The 20,712-nt window shown below is 43.2% G+C and overlaps 2 protein-coding genes across 2 annotated transcripts in view; both read right to left on the reverse strand.

Moving 5' to 3' along the window:
• TEX11 (testis expressed 11) overlaps nt 1-6,242 on the reverse strand; it is a 143,160-nt gene extending 136,918 nt beyond the window's left edge. The window contains exon 1 of the mRNA XM_016132609.1: nt 6,199-6,242. Coding sequence (XP_015988095.1) covers nt 6,199-6,235 — 37 coding nt within the window. The 5' untranslated portion in view covers nt 6,236-6,242. The remainder of the gene's footprint in view (nt 1-6,198) is intronic.
• Nucleotides 6,243-14,391: 8,149 nt separating this feature from the next.
• On the reverse strand, nt 14,392-18,257 carry SLC7A3 (solute carrier family 7 member 3). The gene is made up of 11 exons (XM_016132610.2): nt 17,873-18,257; nt 17,424-17,585; nt 17,081-17,258; nt 16,812-16,924; nt 16,467-16,689; nt 16,173-16,312; nt 15,976-16,078; nt 15,596-15,759; nt 15,238-15,404; nt 14,807-14,915; nt 14,392-14,672 (listed from the first exon to the last, which is right to left on the reverse strand). The coding sequence occupies exons 1-11, from the start codon at nt 18,240-18,242 to the stop codon at nt 14,551-14,553; spliced, it is 1,851 nt and encodes a 616-aa protein (XP_015988096.1). The 5' UTR covers nt 18,243-18,257; the 3' UTR covers nt 14,392-14,550.
• Between the last annotated feature and the right edge of the window lie 2,455 nt (nt 18,258-20,712).

Genomic DNA, 20,712 nt, shown 5'->3' on the forward strand with positions numbered 1-20,712 from the left:
ACAATGTAAATAAGCTCTTCCCTCCTTTGAAGAGCTTAACAGTCATTTCCACACAAGATATATGTGAACACACACCTATCTACCAATTTAAATTTTAGAGTTATAAGTCACCTTAAAATTCTACTAACACTCTCATTTTACAGTTGATTAAAATAAAGCATAGAAAAGTTAATTAACTTACCCAAGATCAAAGCTACTGGTAGCACAGCATGAACAGAGTTCAAGACAATTGCACTCTCTCTGTTCTGGCTGGTGTCTACATTCCACCTTTTCAAACCTACTTCAACAAACATTTATTAAATGCCTGGTATCAGGCAGATACTGGGCATCTCACTAGAAATACAAAGATAAATAAAGGAGTCTATGCCATCAAGCAGATCACTCTATTAGGGGAAATTAAAATTAAAAAATTTACAATATGTACTGTGAATACAAGATGCTACAGAAATATAAAGGAAGGACTGTAACTCTGCTCATCTGAGAATTGAGATATAGGGATGGCAGGACGGGCTTCACTGAGGTGCTATTTGAGGTGGGTCTTGAGGATGAGTTGGAAATTTGCCAGGCAACATACCAGAGGGGGAAGCACAGAGGCATGGAAAAGCACAGTGGGTTCAAATAAACATAAGTGGTTATGTTCGACTGGGGAAAAGGGTAAAGAAAAGTTACAGGAAACACCTTAGAAATGTACACAGAGGCCAGAGCCTGAAACGTATTGTATGACATACTATGAATGTTAAATTCTTAACTTACTCCACCTCTTCAGTTCATAAATTGTATTATTTCTACCTAATATGTGCATACCAGGTGAACCCGCCAAGTATCTCAGTAAGATTTCTGCACAGGCCATATAAAATTATGCTCATGATTTTGAACTGTGTGGCCCTCTCTTGGGACACTTCCTAATAACTGTGCTATTCCTAATCTAGGGATCCAATTGTGGCATTTAAAGGAAGGGGAAAAAGTAGTTCATGGAGGCTTCTAAATAAAGTCCTCCGAGATTCAATGTAAGTGTATTATCTTGAGTGAATTTTCCTACTAAAGCTTTTAGTCTAGATCTGCAGTCTAAATTGGCAGCCAAAATTAATTAATTGATTGATTGATTGATTGATTGATGGGCCACCACATGTAGCTATTAAGCACTTGAAATGGGTTAGACCAAATTGAGATGCACTATAATTGTAAAATACATACCGGATTTCAAAAATTTTGTATTAAGAAAATGAATGTAAAATATCTCAGTACTTTCATATACTGATTACATGTTGAAATAATATTTTTGATATGTGAGGCTAAAATATAGACTTAAAATTATTACTATTAAAAATAATTACACCTGTTTCTCTTTACTTTTTAAATTTGGCTGCTAGAAATTATTTTTAAATTACATTTGTAGGTCATATTACATTTCTACTGTAAGGGCTAGTCTAGAGTATATATTCTGACTGACTTCTGAATATTTAATAAAACAAATTAGTTAATATCTACCTCCCTAACCATCATCATAGACTTTTTTAAAGTATAAACTTGGATATTTTAATAGACCATAAGGATATTTATATAATAGCAAATACAAAGATGTTAGAAATCTAGAAAAAGGAGAACTGTCTCCAAATGAACCATAGGAAAGGGAGCTACAAAGCTTGATAAGTAGGTACCATTTGTTAAGAAGAAATACCCCTAATGCTGAGAAGGAAAACTGGGCTAAATTGTCTTGGTACAAAATCCTTTAACACCACTCAACTTTCTGCTATTCCCATGTTAAGTCACCTTCTATTATGGGTGGTGCTGGTGCTTGCCAAGAGAAACTTTTTTCTGAATTAGGCAGGACAGTTCTAGGAAACCCTCCAGCCCAGCTGCCATTGTTTCTTAAATTAAGAATTTGTGCTTTTCAAAACCTGTCCTCCAGGAAGGAAATACTCTAGACAATCTATTGAAACCTGGTTACAAAGGCACTTTACATCTCAGCAAATCCACTCCTAGGTATTTCCCCCAAGAGAAATGAAAACCTAAGTCATTTAAAAAAATGTATACATAAGTATTCACAGCAGCTTTATTCATTATAGCCAAAAATGTCCATCAACTGATAAATGGATAAACTGTGATATATTCATTCAGTGGAATGTTATTAAGCAATAAAAAGGAATTAACTACTCATATATGCAACCATATGGATGAATCTCAAAATAATTACACTTAGTAAAAGAAACCATAGAAAAATAAAGAATACATACTCTATGATTTCATTTACAAACTAATCTGCAGTGATAGAAATCAGAACAGTGGCTGCCCGGGGTAAAAGGTGGGGGGTGGGTAGATTCACTACAAAGGGGCATGACGGCATTTTCTGAGATGAGAATGTTCTGTTTCTTGATTGGAATGGTGGTTATATGGGTTACATGTGCCAAAAAAATTATCAACCTGCACACTTGTAATGTGTGACTTTTATTATATAGGTGACTTATACCTCACTAAAGTGGATTTCTAAAAAAGAAGGGAAAAGAAAAGAAAAAGGAAAGAAGAGTGGGAGGGGAAGGGAGCGAAAGAAAAAAAAGTACTGTAGAGCTGTAATCCCCAGAGACTGTAGGTCAGGAGCAGGCTAGCACAGTGTGGTATCAAATTTTTTTCAACATGAACAAGGCAGCCTCAAAGGTGAACAGAAAATTTGTCCCCTTTGACCATCTTCACCCATTTTCCTCATCCTCCCCCTCTCCAAAAAAAAAACTGTAACTATGTGAGGTGATAGATGTGTTAACGAACATTTCTAAGGCAATCATTTTGCTATACATATATGCGTGTGTATGTGTGTGTGTACACATACAGATACACTACATTGTACATTTCAAACTTATACAATGTTATATGTCAATTTTATCTCAATAAAGCTGGGGGATGAACAGGAGAGCTGGTAACAGAGCGTATATACAGAGAGCAAGCCTTAAGAGTTCATCAAATGCACAAACCAGAAGTTCTAAATGTAAGGGAAAAGCCACAAATAGAACAAGACACTTACCAGACTTTGGAGACAAGAGCAAACCAGGCAGGTTGAACAAGCATACCCCAAACACGCTGCCAAATGGATTGGAGTGAGGTTTTTAATGACATAGCCTAATAGTTTGTCCTTGGCCCCGTCCTATTTAACAATTTTATCAATGACTTGGATGAAGAGGCTGAGAGGCAGAGGCAGATTATGTGTGTGTGTGTGTGTGTGTGTGTATGTATATATATACACACATATATGTGTGTATATATATGTGTGTGTATATACATATACATATATATATATATATATATGTATATATATATATACATAGAGAGAGAGAACATGCAAATAAGAGGGATGAAATAATAAGGAACAAAAATTAAATCTCCAGTTGCACCGATGAGATGAATGTAAGGAAAAAACCTTAGGCCTACATTTAAGTATTCAAAACTAACTGTACTAACATGCAAGAAGCAAGAAGTAGCTTTATAGCAGCATGTATTAAAAAATACTGAGGTTCTTTTAGGAGCAAAATGATCAAAATGAGTCATCAGTATGGTGTGACTGCCTCAACCTCCTTTCAAAAATAGATAAAGTTCAATCCTAGCTACATTAGTATCTAAAGATAATGATGATCCCTCCTAAATCTAAAGAGAAAGACTATTTTGTGCTGATCGCACCAAATCTAGAGAACTGTATTCTGTTTGGGTACCCCACTTTAAGGAATAACACGAAAAGAATAGAGCACGTTCAGAGAACGGCACACAAAATGATGAGGGGATTAGAAACCATGTACCATGAGGAATGAATGAACAAACTATGAATGCTTAATCTGAAGAGACTTCCAAGGAGATGAAAGTATCTTCAAAAAGTTGAAGAGCTGACATGCAGGAAAGGAGTTACACTTATTTAGCCCCAATGGGCATAACATAGATCCATTTCTATTCCTTCTTGGTCATAAAACTGATTGGAGTCATTGGTACAAAAATATGAATGTTATGTCAATTCTCCCTATGGAGAATATGAGCTAGTGTCATTGTGTGGGCTTTTGTGGTCCATTTTTATAAAACCTGATTAAAGGTGATGCTTACAAAGAAAAAACTCGAATGGCCATAACCTAAAAAAAATACATCCAACTTCACTAGTTATCAGGGAATGCAAATGAAAAGAAGACTCACATAAGATAATAACATTAGGGAAAACAAAACTGGCCAAGGGATATATGGGAACTCTGCACTATCTTTGCAATGTTTCTGTATATATAAAATTATTCCACAATAAAATGTTAATTAAAAAACAACACCCTTCATACCTGCAAAATATTTTAAGTCTGAAAATACCAAATATTAGCAAGTGTATAGGGAAAAGAGAAAGAGAGGGGGAGTAAAAATAGTTACAAGTACTTTACATTATCCAAAAGCAACTTTATAACTATATTTATAGAGCTAAAAATGCTTACCACTCTTGACCTGGCAGCACCACATTCAGCAGTTCACCTAAATGTACATCCTAGAACAGCACTGCCACTGAAGGGCAGCCACTGGCCACATCTGACCGTTGAGTACTGGAAATGTGGCAAGTCCAAAATGAGATATGCTTGAAGTATAAAATGCATACCAGACTTTAAATTTTGTACCAAAAAAAAAATCTCATTAACAAACTTTATACCGATTACATGATGAAACGTTAATATTCTGGATATATCAAGCTAAATAACTTATATCGTTAAAATTAATTCCATCTGTTTAACCTTTTTTTAATGTGCCTACTAGAAAATATACAGTATGTCTTGCACTGTATATATGTTTGCACTATGTTTCAATTGGACAGCACTGCCCTAGAGCCTCAGCCACTAGTGCTCAAGAAATAAATCAATATAGTGGTTATAACTAGCATTTTTCAATGGAAAAGCATAGAATAGAAAATACTGGAGGGTACTGCATGTAATAAGGGTAAAACTGTTTCATTAAACTTCTGACATAGTGTGTACTTGCTAGGATGTCAGGTAAAATATATTTCCTTGCCATAGATGGTAGTCAAAAATGTTTGAAAAGCTCCCACTAAACTCTCCAAAACAATGTTCATTACTGTGTTATTATTTGCAATAGCAAATATTTGAAACACTCATACATCCAATAAGAGACTGAATAAATTGTGGTACACTTATATTTGATGTAATAGTACTAATCAAAGAAATGAACTAGAACTAAAATATCCATATGGGTAAATACCCAAAAAGATAATGCTGAACAAAAAAAAGACAGGGGAAAAAAATCATATGAAATGATACAATTTATGTAAAATTTTAAAAGATAAAAGAACAGCGCACGTAATCTTTTAGTTCTTTGAAATATGAAATAGCTGAAACATGGCAAACTGTTAAGATTCAACAAAATTTAGTGATAGGTATACAGGTGTTCATTATATTATCCTCTATACCTGTCTGTGTGCTTCAAATAGTTATATAAGCACAATGTCTAATAACATACACTTAAAACTCAAAATCCCCATTCCATACTTACATATTTAAGATACTATATCCTAAATTAAAACTTAAGGTAGGTGCTAGTGGACTTTGTTTTTGTTTTAAAATGATAAGCATTAACAAAATATCAAGCTAAACTTTTTTAAATCATAGAATTGTAGCCAGCCTGGTTACATGTTGTAGTATTGCATGAATGTGAATGTATTACAGGTCTAATCATGTCTCCAGAAAAAAGAAAAAAAATTCTTCTATATTTGATGCGGATAAGGAATCCGGTGTTCTGGTCAATCAAACTGCCTATGTTTTTTAAGAATTCCCATAAAAACCCTATGTGGATTACCAATTTGTAAAAGAATTAAGATAATAAAATGCACTTAAATCTAAAACTACACAGGATATGATTTTTTTTCCACTGATAATTATAGAAAGGCACTTCTGGATCTTGCAGTAATTTCTTAATGTACTTTTGATACAGTAGATTTCTATTTAAGATTAAACCAGTGTTATTTTACATGCTGTAAAAATCCTGAAAAAACAAGCTATGAATTGTAATTCTATATCCCTACACTACCTTGTAAAAAAGTTCCAGTGTCTTACAATCTACATTGTTTTTCTGCCACATTACTGAGAAAACTTGGACCTATGGATACTCCAAAGAGATAAAAATTCAGAAACAAAATACATTTAGAAGATCTTAGATAAGGCAGTAGTTTGACATTTTGCTATATACCTTTGAAGTCCATGAAATGAAAATTATCATCGTCCATTTTTAAATCTCTGGTTCAAGCCTATGAAATAAGAAAATATTTTAATAGTTTGTCCTTTACCCTCCAATTCCTCAAAAAAGTTCTTTCCCGTCAAATTTCCCAGTTACTAATTATTCAAAGGGAAAGAATGTCGATTAAATTTTTAAAAACCCAAAAAAAGTAGTTAGTGAGGGGCGGGGCCAGGCGGGCGAGCACCGGAAGCCAGGAAGCCAGGGCCGCAGGAAATTTTCATCCCAAATCCTTTTCGGCCATTATCTGCCCAGCAATGCGGAAACTGGGCTCAGGGTCTCCTGTGATTGGTCTGGCTGGTGCTCACTTCCTCCTCCTAATTGGTTCAAAATACCTGCCCACTTCCGCCCAACGTCCAATCAGTCACCGTCTTCACCTCCCCCACCCCAGGGCCTAGCAGGCCCAGCTAGCGCCTCATCTCCCTGCCCCGAAAGGTCAGCAACCGTCGGGCTTCGACGGAATCTAGGCCCTCCGTTACCAAAACCACTCTGTCCCGCTTTCAGTGGCCCCAAACCGCTCTCCCCATTTCATCCAAGTCAAGAAACACCCATCTTTGCCCACCATCTTCCTTCACCTCAGAGAGCTCCATAGTTCAAAATCAATCATTACCTCAAGGCCACCCTAAAGAGTAGACTCAATGGACATGGCCACACCTCCTTGCTAGTTTTAAACCACCCAGCTAACCCGTAACTGACCCTCCTCTGGCCCTTTTTACCTACTAAACCGCTCACCTCGGCCGAGACCTGCCAATATCGCTTTGCTCCCCACAAACTGCAGAGTCCGTCGACGAGACCGAACGCTGGGGAAGCTCCTCCCCACAGTGACGTCAAAGGCCACGCCCACTTGGCCTTTACCCTCTGACTCAGAACCTAAACCTTGAGGCGTGGACGAGGCCTCAAGTACTGGGGCTGCAGTTCCGAGAGGCAGGGTGGGATGTCACTGAGAGTAAGGGAGTGTGGCGCTTCCTACATCACTGAGGCCAGAGTGCAGATGGCCAGATTATGGGAAAGGGGAGCAGGCCCTCCATAGAAAGGGCAGGCGAGGAGGATGGAGATATGGAGGGAGGGCAAAAACGGAGTTAGGATGGTAAAGTATCTTCCGCTGGCTATTCTAGAGTGCAATAGTGAGAAATACCAGAAGTTGAACACTACCCAATGACTCCCCAGCACTCACAGTAAGGGTGGGCATCCCACTCATCTCCGAACAAATCTGTGGGTGACGCCTGCACCCAAGGAGTTGCCCTTTACTGAAATCTCCATTCATGGCATGATGCCTCCAAATTTGGGCAGCAACCCAAAATCAAAACATTAATAAGCCTCCCACTTCTTCCCTCACATAACCCATTCCCTTTAAGCCTAGTGCACCTCAGTCAAGCCAGATGTGGAGCTGGCTAATAGACTGAAGATTGTGACCTCAGTTCTGGAAACTGAGTTCCCTCCTCACCCCAAGTCTCAGAGTCAGTCACTATCATGGAAATGATGCGGTTTCTAAAAATAATTTATTTTCCCTCTTCAAAATTTTCTATTATCTAGATCACATAGTACAGTGAAAAAATAAAGGAAAACAGAAAAAGGTTTTCATTAGTAACTGCTATTAACTCCTCTTCTTTTGCATCCTGCAATTTGGTATTCATTTCAGTCCTAGATCGCTAAATTAGGGAAAGAAGTGGTAAAGACTGGTAGAGTATCCCACAGTTGACTGAGTCCTCCTGCACCACATACTGTGTGAGCTGGTGCTAGCTACTTAAATCTCAGCACTTCAATTTCCTCATCTGTAAAATGGGAGTAAACACGACCTCTGTTTCAATGGAATCATGTACATAAAGCATCGAGAACAGCGGCTGGCACATACTAGACATCTAACATGTTCGTTTCCATTATTCTCCATTTCCTAAGTGGCAAGCTCAGGGCTCCCAACTTCCATCATCCCACCTTAGCCTCTGACTCTACCATAACTTCTTTGTTCATGGACAAACAGATAAACGAACAGGGCAACAATTAGACCTCAGCTTGCAAAAGCCTAGAGTGGTCCTTTTCACAGGCATCTGAGAGGTCTTAGCAATCAGTAACTGTAGTAGAATGGATATTATATTACCTGGGATTATATAAAATAGAGAGGAATCAAATGACTCTACTGATTAACCCTGATTGTAAATATGACTCCCAAGTCAGAGCTGCTGAGCTGAAAGTCAGTGAATACAGGAAAATATGTACAAAGGATGAAAAACCTATGTTGTATGGGTATCTCCAATGTTTTTGGTTTTGGTCTAGAAGACCTCGCTAGGTATTTACAGCTAAGAATTAAAAGAGACCAACAAAAAAAGTCAAAGAGAGAGAGAAGATGAAAGATGGTAATAAAAGAAGCAGGTGCACGTTGAGAAGGATATGCAAGACTGAGTACTAAAATGCCATTACACAGCACTGGACGAGCTGGAGTTATCTTCCCCGATCCTAGCATAAACTGTAAACTCTCTGCTCCTACCCTTTAACAAATTAATGCAGAAATGGTGAAATAGAGAGTACATAAGGCAGGTGAACAGCTTGGACTCTAATGAGCGCTTATTAAGACTCTCATTAATAGAATGAATTAAAAGAGAATAAGCAACTAAGAATGCAAATTAGTTAATAAGGTAGCATTACACCTTGTTAAAAGAAGAAAAACATTTTCAGAAAAAATATGCAATTATAGTCAGGAAAATTCTAAAAACAAAAGTAATAATGGAGTGCGGGAGAAGGGCTTGTTCTACCAGATATTAAAAATAATATAAAGAAAATTGTACGGTAATAGTGCAAACAAATGGAACAAAATTGACTCTAGAAACAGACCCAAATGTATATAGCATCAGTGGAGAAAAGACTTATTCAGATGGATAGCCACTTTAAAGATTAAAACTAGATCCCTGTCTCACTTCATATATCAAAATAAATTCAAGCCAAAATAAAAAGGAAAAATAATGATGTTTTATAACACAAAAATTAAAATCTGAGTGGCACTATAAGCCAGGTTGAAAGATAAACCTACAAACTAGAAAAAGATCTTTTCAACATATGTAATGGATAGAGTTAAGATATCTAACATAAAAGGAGCTTTTAAATTAAAAGGAAAAAGCAAATACCCTAGCAAATAAATCTGCAAAGGACATGATCGGACAATTTACACAAGAAACGTAAATAGCCAATAAATACATGAAAAGATATTCAACTTCACCAGTTAACAAAGAAATGCAAATTACATCAAGGTAATTTTTTTTTCATTTATCAGATTGGCAAAGGTTAAAAAGATTAACAAAACCTCAGATCGGCAAGGTAAACAAAACAGGCGCTCTTATACACTCTTCGTAGTACAAATTATAGAAAACTTTCTGGAGAGCAGTTTGGTATAATACGTAACAATCATAAATGTGTGTACCCTCTTACCCAACAATTCCTTTTCTGGGAATTTTCCTAAAGGAACTAGAAAATTTTGTAAAAATAAAGTTGAGAAATGTTCATTGAAGCACTGTAAATCACTTAAACGTTCACCTGGTTAAATGTGGACTAGTTATAAAATTAGGACACATTAGTTCCATATAGTGGATAAATAACCTTCCTGTGAAAACAATCTTGAAAGTATAAAACTAGGGAAATGTCTATATCCTACCACTGAGGGGGTTTTTAACAACTGCTCAAAAAGGTATTATTGAACTAATTTAAATAAATACTTTTAAGTGTAATTATACAAATTTGAGTGACTAAAAACTCTTGTCACCTCGGTATGGATGAGGAGAGACTGAAGAGGCTATAGGGACAAACTAATATGCAAAGTGTAAAAAGAAAGTTTATTCAGAAGGTATACAATTATGTTAAATTGTATGTATTCTTGAACAAAAATGTCTGGAAGAGTATTTCCCAAAATGTTATCGATGTTTATCTTTGAGTAGTAGGATTTGGAAGAATCTTTTCTTTTCTCTTTACATTTTTCAGTTTTTCAATTTCCTACAACGAACACTTTTATCATGGGGGTGGAGAAGCTATTTTCATTTTTAAAAATCCACAGGAAGATGGAGTTTTTATCTGATGGGCACATGTCTTCGCAATACCAGAAAAGTCAACAGCAGAGTAGGAGGGAGAGATCTGAAGAATGTGAATAAGGTTAGGAGACAGTTGTTTCAGGGAGCAGGTGACCAAGGGTCCCCAAGCAGTGCTGAGGGTCTGGCACAGGCTGGTGATTCTTAAACCAACTTGGTTGTCTGACCCTGAACTACATGGTCAAAGAATGGCCGTGTCTGGACCCCTCACAGTGAAAGGGGGTGGTACTCAGCAGAACTGCCCAGGGAGGTAAGAGCATTTCCCAGAGAGATAATGGTGACAGATTCAGGAATCAAAGTGGGGAAAAAGAGCAAGCAAAGACCGGAGGAAACTGATAAGTGTGTGGGAGCGGGGAGAAGGAATTGGAAGATTCATGAGGTCAAAGACTTTTTGCAGTGGGATTATTAAAGCAAGTGAGCAAGGGGAGAAAGCTTGAAAAGTTGTGAACAGAGAACTCGATGCTGGAATTCGTGACTTCAGAGGTGGACGTTCTGGCAAGAGCTGGGGTACAGCCACATGACTGAGTAGCTGAGGTTTAATACATTGACCCGAATCACAGAACCACTCTCCCCACTTCACACGCAACACTCTCATCCCCATACTTCAGGCCCTCGGATTAGTGACCTTCAGGTATATGACTGGAATCTCCCTCTCCTGCCTCATTTTCCCACTTCAAGCCCTCCAGATCCTAGGCTCTAGGCAAACTGAATTATGAACTTTCCCACCTTCTTGCCTTTGTGCACAATTCCCCACTCCTGAAACACTCACCCCCACCTGTGACATTACACATTTTACCTGTCCTTTAGGCCCCGGCTTGAAAGGCTCGACCTCCGTGAAGACTCCCCAGAACTCCCTGTGGAATCACAGCACTTCATGCACTCTGCTCTTAGCATACTTATTTCCTATTTTCTGTCTTTGCACTTGTTTGAGCCAACCTTATCTCTGACTCTTGAGTTGATTAAGATTAGACCACACTTAAAGCAATTTTCTACTCTTATCTTCAAGCATTGCATCCTAGAGATTACCCACAGTATTAACTGCCTAAGTGTTTCCAAAGTGTGATATATACGATTACTTGAGGTGGGTCACAGCCAAACATTTTTTAATATCGGATATTTCTTTTAATGCATATTAGGAAAATACTGTCTCCCATTCATGATATTAAGTAAAATGTTTCCTTTTAAAAATAAGTGTGTTTAAGCTAAACAAAAGCTGCCCTGAATGAAAAAAAAGGCTAGAAAACAAAATCACAGAACTATTCCCTTCTTCAGAAATGGTTAATAGTCCACTGACAGTCTTCTAGCATATAAATATGATTGCCCATTAAAAAAAAAAAACACCCATCCCTTGGCTCCTTTAGCTGTCGTCCTCAAGTGCTGGCCTATGCCCCCAAGTCCGCTTCCTCACCCTGCTCCTGCCCTTCACTAGACTCACTGCAAAAAGGCCTGCACCCCCACCATCGACCAGAAACTGCTCTTGAAATGATCAATTATCTACTGACAAAACCAATGAACAGTGTTCTGTCATCCCTTCATCTCTTGTACTGAGTCTTCAACCTCTCCCTTAAGCATTAGAGTTTCCCCAATCTTTTACTATGACAAATATAAAAGGAATGAGAAAGTAATGTTTGTACTCTGCAAAAAAAAACTGAAAAAATACAAGAGAAACCAAAGGTTAACAGATTTTCGTCTATTTTTCCAGAAAAAAATATTCTGTACGAATACATCCTCGCATTCTTTCACAAGAATGTTCTGCACCTTGAGTTTTGGTTCCGTTTCAGTTTGTTTTTACTTAAAAGTGCACCTTGGAAATCTTTCCGTATCATCTTTTGGCACATGTCTATTTCATTTTTCTAGTGGCTGTTAAGTCTTCCTCCACTAAATGAATGTATTGTAAACTGAGATCTAACTAGTTTCTTGCTGATGCCCCTTTACATAACTATAAATATTGTTGCAGTAAATATTAATATATCTAAGTGTAATTTAGATCAAAAGTAATGTGTTTAATTCTTGCATCATCAAATTACCCTCCACAAAAGTTTCAAGAATGTCTATCCCCATCATGCATAAGACCGCCCGTTTATCCTCACTTCTGCCAACGAGCCATTGAAATTTGTCTGGCCAATCTGTAAATTAAGAAGTGAGATCCAATAGTCCTTTTGATTCGCATTTCTTTAACACATGTAGTGTATTTCTTATACTTGTTAATGCTTTATATTCTTTTTCTGAAAACTACATCCTTTACTCATTTTTCTATCAGGTATTCTCAACTCTTTCTGATTTTAAGAGATTTTCGTATATAAAATAAATTATATAATTTGTTCTACAAATTTATTTGCCCCAAGGCAGTCTTTAGCCCCACAAATAGCTTCTATTCATAGGTATATCCTGAGTGGATGACTCCAGAAACTAACTGTAGCCAGCTCCAAGTTTCCATTGGTGATTATCTTTCACCTATTATGAAGCTATAACTCATGTGTTTAAAGTCAGCACATGTAGGACTGAATTCATCTTTCACCAGACATGCTCTTTCCCTTCTCTGTCTGGGTTATTTGATCACTCATCCAGAAATTTCACTCAGAAATCTAAGTCATCATTTGTTTCTTACCTCCTACATCCTAGTGACCCAAAACCCTGAAATACTTTACCCAAATGACTGCAATGACCTCCTATGTTGATGACTACTGACAATTTTGACAGTGGTTAGAGCACAAGCTGCATGCATACAAAACAGGGTTTGCATCCTGGCCCTAACCATTCCAAATTATAGGACTTGGGGAGAACTTCTTACCCAAAACCTGTTCCCCCTCATCTGTAAAAACTAATTATAACATCTACTTTGTAGGGTTTTTGCACAGATTCGGTGAGATTGCACAGTATCTGGCATATAATAATAAATGGTAGGGATTAGCTCGGTGCTCTAGCTTCACCCACTGCCTTCCAAATCACCCTCCGCTGTCGCAGCCAGACTAACAAATCCAGCCGCCCCTCTTGCTTCAAATCCTTCAGCAACTCTTCCTTCCTCCTTTGCATTCCCCGGTGGGGTGTACAAGGCCATTCACATGGCCAGTTATCCTCCACAACCCCACATGCCACCCTCCAGCCATATTAAACTGTATGCCACACCCCCGAGTACAATATGCTTTTTCACACTTCCATGGTTTTAGGGCACTTACTGACAGCCAAGCCTTCCCCTTACTCCACCTCGTAAACACTGATTTGAGACACGGAGCATGTCCTTTGTGCTTCTGCAGCACCCAGCACTTATCGCTGCCCTGGGACCAATCATGGTTTCATGCTCAACTGCTTTTCTCCCACTAGGTGGTGAGCTCTTTGAGAGCACGGGCTGTTTTATTCGCACTCGCACACCCCAGCACCCAGCACCCAGCACCCAGCACCCAGCACCCAGCACCCAGCCTTTTATAGGAAACTCCACCCATTTGTTGACTGAAGAGATGAGCAATTAGTTCCTGGTCTGAGCCTTACCACTTCTGCAGCAATCAGTACCTATACACATATACAATCCTTGACCAAACCCCCATTGTCCACTTCTCCCAGCAGTGCCAAACACCCCAGCCAGAGTTTCGGTTGCTCAGGCAGTCGCAGGAGTCTGGGACTGGTCCAACTAGAAGGAGTGGAACACAAGACAACGGGGTCTGTCTTGGTGTAGGCCCTGACCAACGCCAGCGTTGAGATCAGAAGCCACCACCCCCCCCAAATCCCAGATGGCTCTCCGCTTGTTCAGAATCTAACCATTAGTACAGTGAGGGGAAAGCATCTCACGATCACTCCTTTAAGTGTGACTACATGGGATGGCTGCTTACACTGCCCCCAAACCCTGGGACAACAGGAAGCACACACGGGGCACAACAGATACTTTTGTGGTGACCAGAGCAAACAAACAGCACTTATCTGAAGCTCGCCACACTGCAAATCAGGCTCCACACATCATCTCTAGCACGCAAAGAATGAGACGGTTTCTTATTCTAGTTTCCTTTAATAATTTTTTTAAAGCCAATAAGAAGCTACAGAAAAAAATGAAAAAGTAAACAAGTCAAAAAACAACAAAAAAAACCCAGGAAACACCAATGACACCTCCTCTGCTCCACAGAGCAGAGCTCTATTAGTGTCCTCCCACCGACATCCCATGGGAGGGCCTAGCTTTCTGTGCTGTCAGGAGAAGTCGCCATTATTATGCTGAGGTGGAGAGGTGACCAGACAGCATTCAGGTGTGATGACGTCAAATTGAATCTGTACCGGTACGGGTGAGGTCACCGCGGGTCCTAGACTTGAGTGGGGGTTGGTCACTCTTCATTTCCTCCTGGCTGTGATGTATTCCATAGCCGAAGTAGATGGCAAACCCTGTTATGGAAAAGTAGTTGTGAGGGGTGGAATAGTGACCTGGAAAGGCGCAGGCATCTCCTCCATGACACCAAAGGGCAAAGGAGTTGGGATAGGATACCCAAGAGGCCTGCTCTTCCCAAGCGAATACCTACCAATCAGCATCCAGACCCCAAATCGGGCCCAGGTGCCAGTTGTCATCTGCATCATGAGGTAAACATTCACGAAGATGCTCATGAGTGGGAGATAAGGCAAACCGGGTACCTGGGAACAAAACAAAGTCTTTTGTACAAACCATAAGGTGACCTAGAAAGAGATCCCCAACCCACTAAGGCCAGGAAAGGGGGAGTGCAACTCCCAACCGTGTATATTTCAGCGTCCATTCCTGCAGGGAACCTCAAACTGGAAGAATATGCAGTTTGGGGAACAGAACTAGAGAGGAACTCAGAGGGTCAGAGAAGAAGTCTACATCACTATCTCCTCCTCCTCCGTTTCTTGTCTTTTTAGAAAATATCCATGACCACAAAGTATCTAGAGCCTATGTTCTCCCAAGATGGGTTGGGAGGAGGAAAGAGAGGTCACTTACCTTAAAGTGGAGCGGAGTAGAGCTCTGTGGCTGCCTACTGATGATCCCGGTGATCCCGGTAATGAGCACCAGGAGCACCACGACCACCGCAGTCCATGCGTATTCTCCAGAAAGCAGCGGGATTGAGAAATGCGACAGCACCACGCAAACGGCGATCACCAGCAGAGCTTTAAGAGTTGAGAAACATCAAAACCAACTCTTAACTGAGATCATGTGAAGACATTAGGCACCCCATCCCCGGGAGGGTCGCCCTCTGTGAGTTCTCCCTCAGACACCATATGCCACATGCCACACTCTCTCTCTCCTCCCTCATCGCCCTGACCTCAGAGCCACCCCAGAGAAAAACTCCATTGCTCACCGAGCAGCGAGGAACAAACATACACAATCCGGCCAGAGATTGGGGTGGGGTCGGAGTCGAGGGGACAGAGCAGTTTCAATAGGGTCAGCTTTTCTGCCTTTTTCTTCTTATCCTCCTGCGTGTCTTCATCGTCGTCGTTGCGGATTTCGCGTTCCGGCTGATACCTGAGACAAGAGCAAGAGGTAGTATTTATGAACAACCCCGAAACACTTATCTCCTCCCAGGATGCTTAACCTTCCCCATCCCCATTAAAGATGGCTCGTGTGGGCAAGGAGACACATCCATGTTCCTCAAGGAGAATGAGGAGGACAAGCGCACCCCTGTCATTCCACATCCAAGAATAAAACCCAAATCACAGCACGCGAGGGAGTCAGTCTCACCTGAGGATGAGAACACAAAGGGACACCAGGGTGTAGGCAAGCAGGGTCCCAATTGACATGAGGTCCACGAGGTCAGTTAGTTCAAAGAGCAATGCCATTAATGCTGAAATTGATGGGCAGAAAACAAAAAGTGAGATGGGATGGGCAAAGTTACGGAAGCTGGCAAAACTAGAGGAAGGGTGGAAATGAGTTTTTACCCGCGATGATGCCCGAGATCACAGTGGCCACGATGGGGGTGCGTGTGCCACTGTGGATGTGGGAAAGGAAACGGAACAGGAGGCCATCCTCTGCCATGGCGTAGATCACGCGAGGCATGGGGAACATGGAGCCCACGAGGCTGAAAATCAAAACGCCCCCCCAGTGTTTATGACTTGACCGCGACCGCTCTCCACCTTCTTCTGCTCACACCCTTTTCAGGGTGTTTTCTGGTCCTAAATGCTGCAACCCGAGGCTCTGCCAGCAGAGGAGGAGAACACACAATCGACACTGACCTGGTAGAAAGAGCACAGAGGGAGCCAACGGCCACAACGTAGCGGGCGGGGGCCCAGCCAACATAGAGAAATGCCTCAGGCAAGGGGCTCTCGGGCTGAAGCAGGTAGTAAGGCATCATTAGCGTGAGCGCCGAAGACACACCAAAATACGCCAAAAAGCAGACGGACAGTGAAATCACAATGCCCATGGGGATGGAACGCTGGGGATTGCGGGCCTCTTCCCCTGCAGGAAAAAGGACAGGCTGAGTCGGGGCAGCAGGCTCACTCCTCCGCCACCCCCGGTCTGCATGCGGCCTGAGCACACACTGTACCTGAGGCCCCAACAGAATGGAATGATTGTCTTACCAGTGGTAGCAATACAGTCGAAGCCAACAAATGCATAGAAACAGGTGGCTGCTCCACGGAGAAGGCCCTCGACGCCAAAGGGCATGAATCCTCCTGAGCCCAGGGGGCCCAAGCTGAAAAGCAAGAAGTGGAGAAGGTGAGGGTGTGTGTAGCCGTCTCCGCCTCTGTCCCCAAGGGCTGGGCTGCCATCCAAACCCACTCCCAGATCCCAGCGGGAATCCCTCAGCAGGGCCCCTGCTCTCCATTTCCTGAGAGGGGAAACCCCTGACCTGTGAGTGTCATTGTATTTAGTCACAGCAAAGTTGTAGTCCTCTTCTGTGAGCTTCCAGTTGTGCAGGTCCCCCTTAATGAACCCAGAGACGACGATGAAAACGAGAACCAAAAGGTTCACCCCTGTGAACATTTTAGTCACCAGGGCCGACTCACTAGCCCCCAGAGCCAGCAGTCCTGTGGGAGAGAGACATTTGGGACTTAGTCTTCATCCATGTGCTTTTCTCACCTCTATGTGCAGACTGCTGCTTCGCGGCTCACCTGGATCACCTCCACCAAGCCCTTCCCAGGCCTCGGCCGTCCTCCCCGCCCCCATCACTATCCCCCCATCCCTTGCCTCACCAGTAAGCAACAGCACAAGGCCCAAAGCAAAGAAGTCTGGGTACTCTGCGAGGATGTGGGGAAAGTTCAGTGCCACACTGCTCCCCTGCAGCATATGAGAGATGTGGTTCCCAATCAGGTTGTCGAAAGCTGAGCTCCAGGCCCGGGCCACACTGGCTGTACCTGGTGTAGCAGAGGGACAAACACGGGTCAAGGTTCCTCCCTCCTCTCCTCCCGCCCCCCAGAACAGGCTCGCGAGAACCCCTGCTGCTCTCTCCTAGTCTTATTTTTAAGTCAGGTGGGGAAAGCAGGACAGAGCTAAGCAGAATGAACTATTTCCCCATGCCTGGAACCCTCTCCCACAAGCCCCCAGCAAACACACACATTTAGGGGTGTTGACGTCCTGTGAATGACTTCGTCATTCCACCCCCATTTCCTAACCCGGTTTTCTCCCTGTCCCACCATCTCACCGATGACATAGGAGAGGATGAGGTTCCAGCCAGTTGCGAAGGCCCAGAGTTCACCTACAGTGACATAGCTGTACAGATATGCAGAACCAGATCGGGGAACCCGGGCCCCAAACTCTGCATAGCACAGCCCAGCCAACACCGAAGACATGGCAGCCACCAAAAAGCAAAGCACAATGGATGGTCCTGCTTTGTCTTTGGCCACCTCGCCAGCCAGGACATACACGCCTGCACCTAATGTGCTGCCCACACCCAGGGCCACTAGATCCAGAGTGTTCAAACATCGGACCAGGCGACTGTCAGCCATGCCTGGCTCCAGTTTCCGTCTGCGTAACAGCTTCTGACCAAATCTGCGAAATGCCTGGCACACCATTCTGGAATTGAAGAGGATGCTAGGATCTGGTGAAAAACAAGACAAAAAAGCTCTTCAAGTAGGACTCATTGACCCCCGGGCTCCAAGAATGAATTACAATACCTACTCCGCCAAGGCGCTAAAGGGGGGGCGGGGAGAGGAGACCGCTGAAGAAACAAAGGCAAGTCACTTCTTCCCTACCCTCAATTTCTTTCTACACAGGTAGGAATAATACCTCCCAGGCTTGTGGAAGGACTAATTTCAGAAAAGGCGCCTGGAAGCCCCCTGGAGTGGGTAGGGAGCGCGGACACCTCGGAGGCGCTGGGCACTACAGGTCTCTTCTTTCTCTAGCGCAGAAACCGTGTTTGTGTGTGGGGATGGTTATTCAGGACCCCAACTCAGGAACCATGGAGCGTAATATTAACAGGTCTGTCCCCTAGGCTGTGGCTCCTTAGGAACCAAACAGAACTCAAGCCAGAAGGGGCAGGTAACTCTAGGAAGAAGCCCAGCTCTCGGTCCTTCGGTGCTCGCCCCCAGAGCCACTCTATAGGTGTGGTTCCCAGACCGCCAGGAAGGAGGGGGACCGACCTGCGCTGCAGATCAAAAGTGAGCAGAGACCCCATGCCATCCCCCGTCACCAAGCCCACGCCGCTGAACTGCGTGGCCATGGCCCAGGGCGATAAGCAAATGTCCCCCCATTTCCTCCCGGCCCGCTAGGCTGACCTGTGAGCATCAACAGTGAGGCGGGGCTTCGACATCTAAGGATTTGGTGATGCTCCCTGAGAAGGGCTGCGGAGCAGCCCGAAATTTCTCCCACCGGAGAGAAGGGGTCCCGCACTAGGCGCGCCGACCCGGCCCGGCCCCTGAACCCTCCTGCCCAAGCTGGGAACGGCCTGGGGCTGCGGCGGCGATGCGAACCCGGGGCCGGGGTCTCACCAGCAACAGGTCACGGCCGCGCTGATGCTACTGCAAGCCACGGCTGCGGGAGAAGCCTCGGCACGCCCGGCCCCCCGCTGTCCCCTCCGACGCACGTGTCGCCCCGGCTTACCCGGCGCGGGGAGCCTAGGGTCGGCTTCGGATAGGCAGACTTGAACCGAGTTGGTTCGAGAGCACCCAGCTCAGGCCGCTCAGGCTTCAAAGCTGCTGCTCGGGGTCGTTGCGCGCCAAGCGCCCCTTATATACCCCCGGAGGCGGAGCCGGCGACGTCACGAAATCCCACCCCCAGCCCTCCTCCCCGCACACCACAGACACAACACACACAAACACACGCGCGCGCACACCCGCACGCACACACATACACACGCTCCGCTTTGCAAAAGGGATTGCGTGGGGCCTGACACCATTCCCACTTGCGACAGCAAGGCCAGCGTGGCGAGGAGGGAGGAGGGGGAAGGGCAGCCCTCCCTCCTCACTCACCTCGAGCAGGACAATGAGTGGCTTCCTGGCCGGAGACCCCCTGGGACTTTCTACCTTTGTGCCTTGATTGTCGGAATCAGTGACTGGGGGGGGGGCGGGGAGGTGAGAGGTGGAGGGGACATAGCACCGAGGCTCCGAGGCTCTGACCCCCTGCGGCTCGGCCTCGCCTGGCTCTCTAATCCACACGCCTCCTGCAGCCCGGCAGCCTTTCCCAAGGACCACGCCAGGTGCAGGACAGCCACTGGCGCCTCCCCTCAGCTCGCACCCTCAACAGGAGGTGTTGATTTTTTTATTTTTATTTTTTATTAAAGTATAATCGACCTAACAACGTGGGGATGTCTTTAATGCAGTCCGCGACAGAATGGAAGGTGATTTCAACCACCACCTGTGCGCATAATTGATCCCATGTAGATTTCATGGTCCCAATCTCACCACAGTATTTCTCTAGCTGCCTACAAATGTTAAATGATTAAATATGAAATTCCGACAATATCGAAATCCTGGAGGGGGGAGTTTATTTAATTCCATTTTCCTGATAAAACCTGGCGTTGCCAGACTTAGATGCCTGCCTCCCCCAGGTACCTTACCTCTTTTAAATGCACAAGAAGAGGGCCAAACAGGAAGAAGCTCCAGCAGGAAGACAGGCCCTTTGAGGCTGGTGCTTTCTGGGAAACAAAAGAGAAGCGAAAAGTCAAAGAAAGATCACACTGGGTGTCAAACCCATAATCCCACCCAGCGGAATGGGTTCTTAGTCCTCCTGGACAACAGGGTTGTGTAGGAGTGGTTCTGAGCAAAACAACTCAGGGATTAAGGATGAACACAAATATCCTTGTTACCTTTAAATAATCCATTATGAATATGTCACCCATGAAATCTGTCGAGGATCTAATCCTTTTTGAAGTAATTGGTTATTTTCAGCTAGCTTCAGCTCCATTTTGGCATTCCTTTAAGTATTTATTGAGCACTGTGTATATAGCAGCTCATGTAGCATTGAAAAGACTACAAAGGAAGCATAAAATAAAATCCTCACCCTCCTAGTCTTAAAAATTTAGTCAGGGCAAGAAAACACACAGTA

The sequence above is a fragment of the Rousettus aegyptiacus genome, unplaced genomic scaffold (assembly GCF_014176215.1).
Source record: "Rousettus aegyptiacus isolate mRouAeg1 unplaced genomic scaffold, mRouAeg1.p scaffold_m13_p_9, whole genome shotgun sequence".
NCBI classification, from domain to species: Eukaryota; Metazoa; Chordata; class Mammalia; order Chiroptera; family Pteropodidae; genus Rousettus; species Rousettus aegyptiacus.

What these genes read in the sequence shown, in the direction of transcription:
- SLC7A3 (XM_016132610.2), bottom strand. Translation starts at nt 18,242, where the DNA reads ATGGTGTGCCAGGCATTTCGCAGATTTGGTCAGAAGCTGTTACGCAGA. An exon ending in CGACTGTATTGCTACCACTG is followed by an intron (nt 16,690 to 16,811) that starts GTAAGACAATCA and finishes TTTTTCCTGCAG; the next exon opens with GGGAAGAGGCCCGCAATCCC. An exon ending in CTACTCCGCTCCACTTTAAG is followed by an intron (nt 14,916 to 15,237) that starts GTAAGTGACCTC and finishes TTTTGTTCCCAG; the next exon opens with GTACCCGGTTTGCCTTATCT.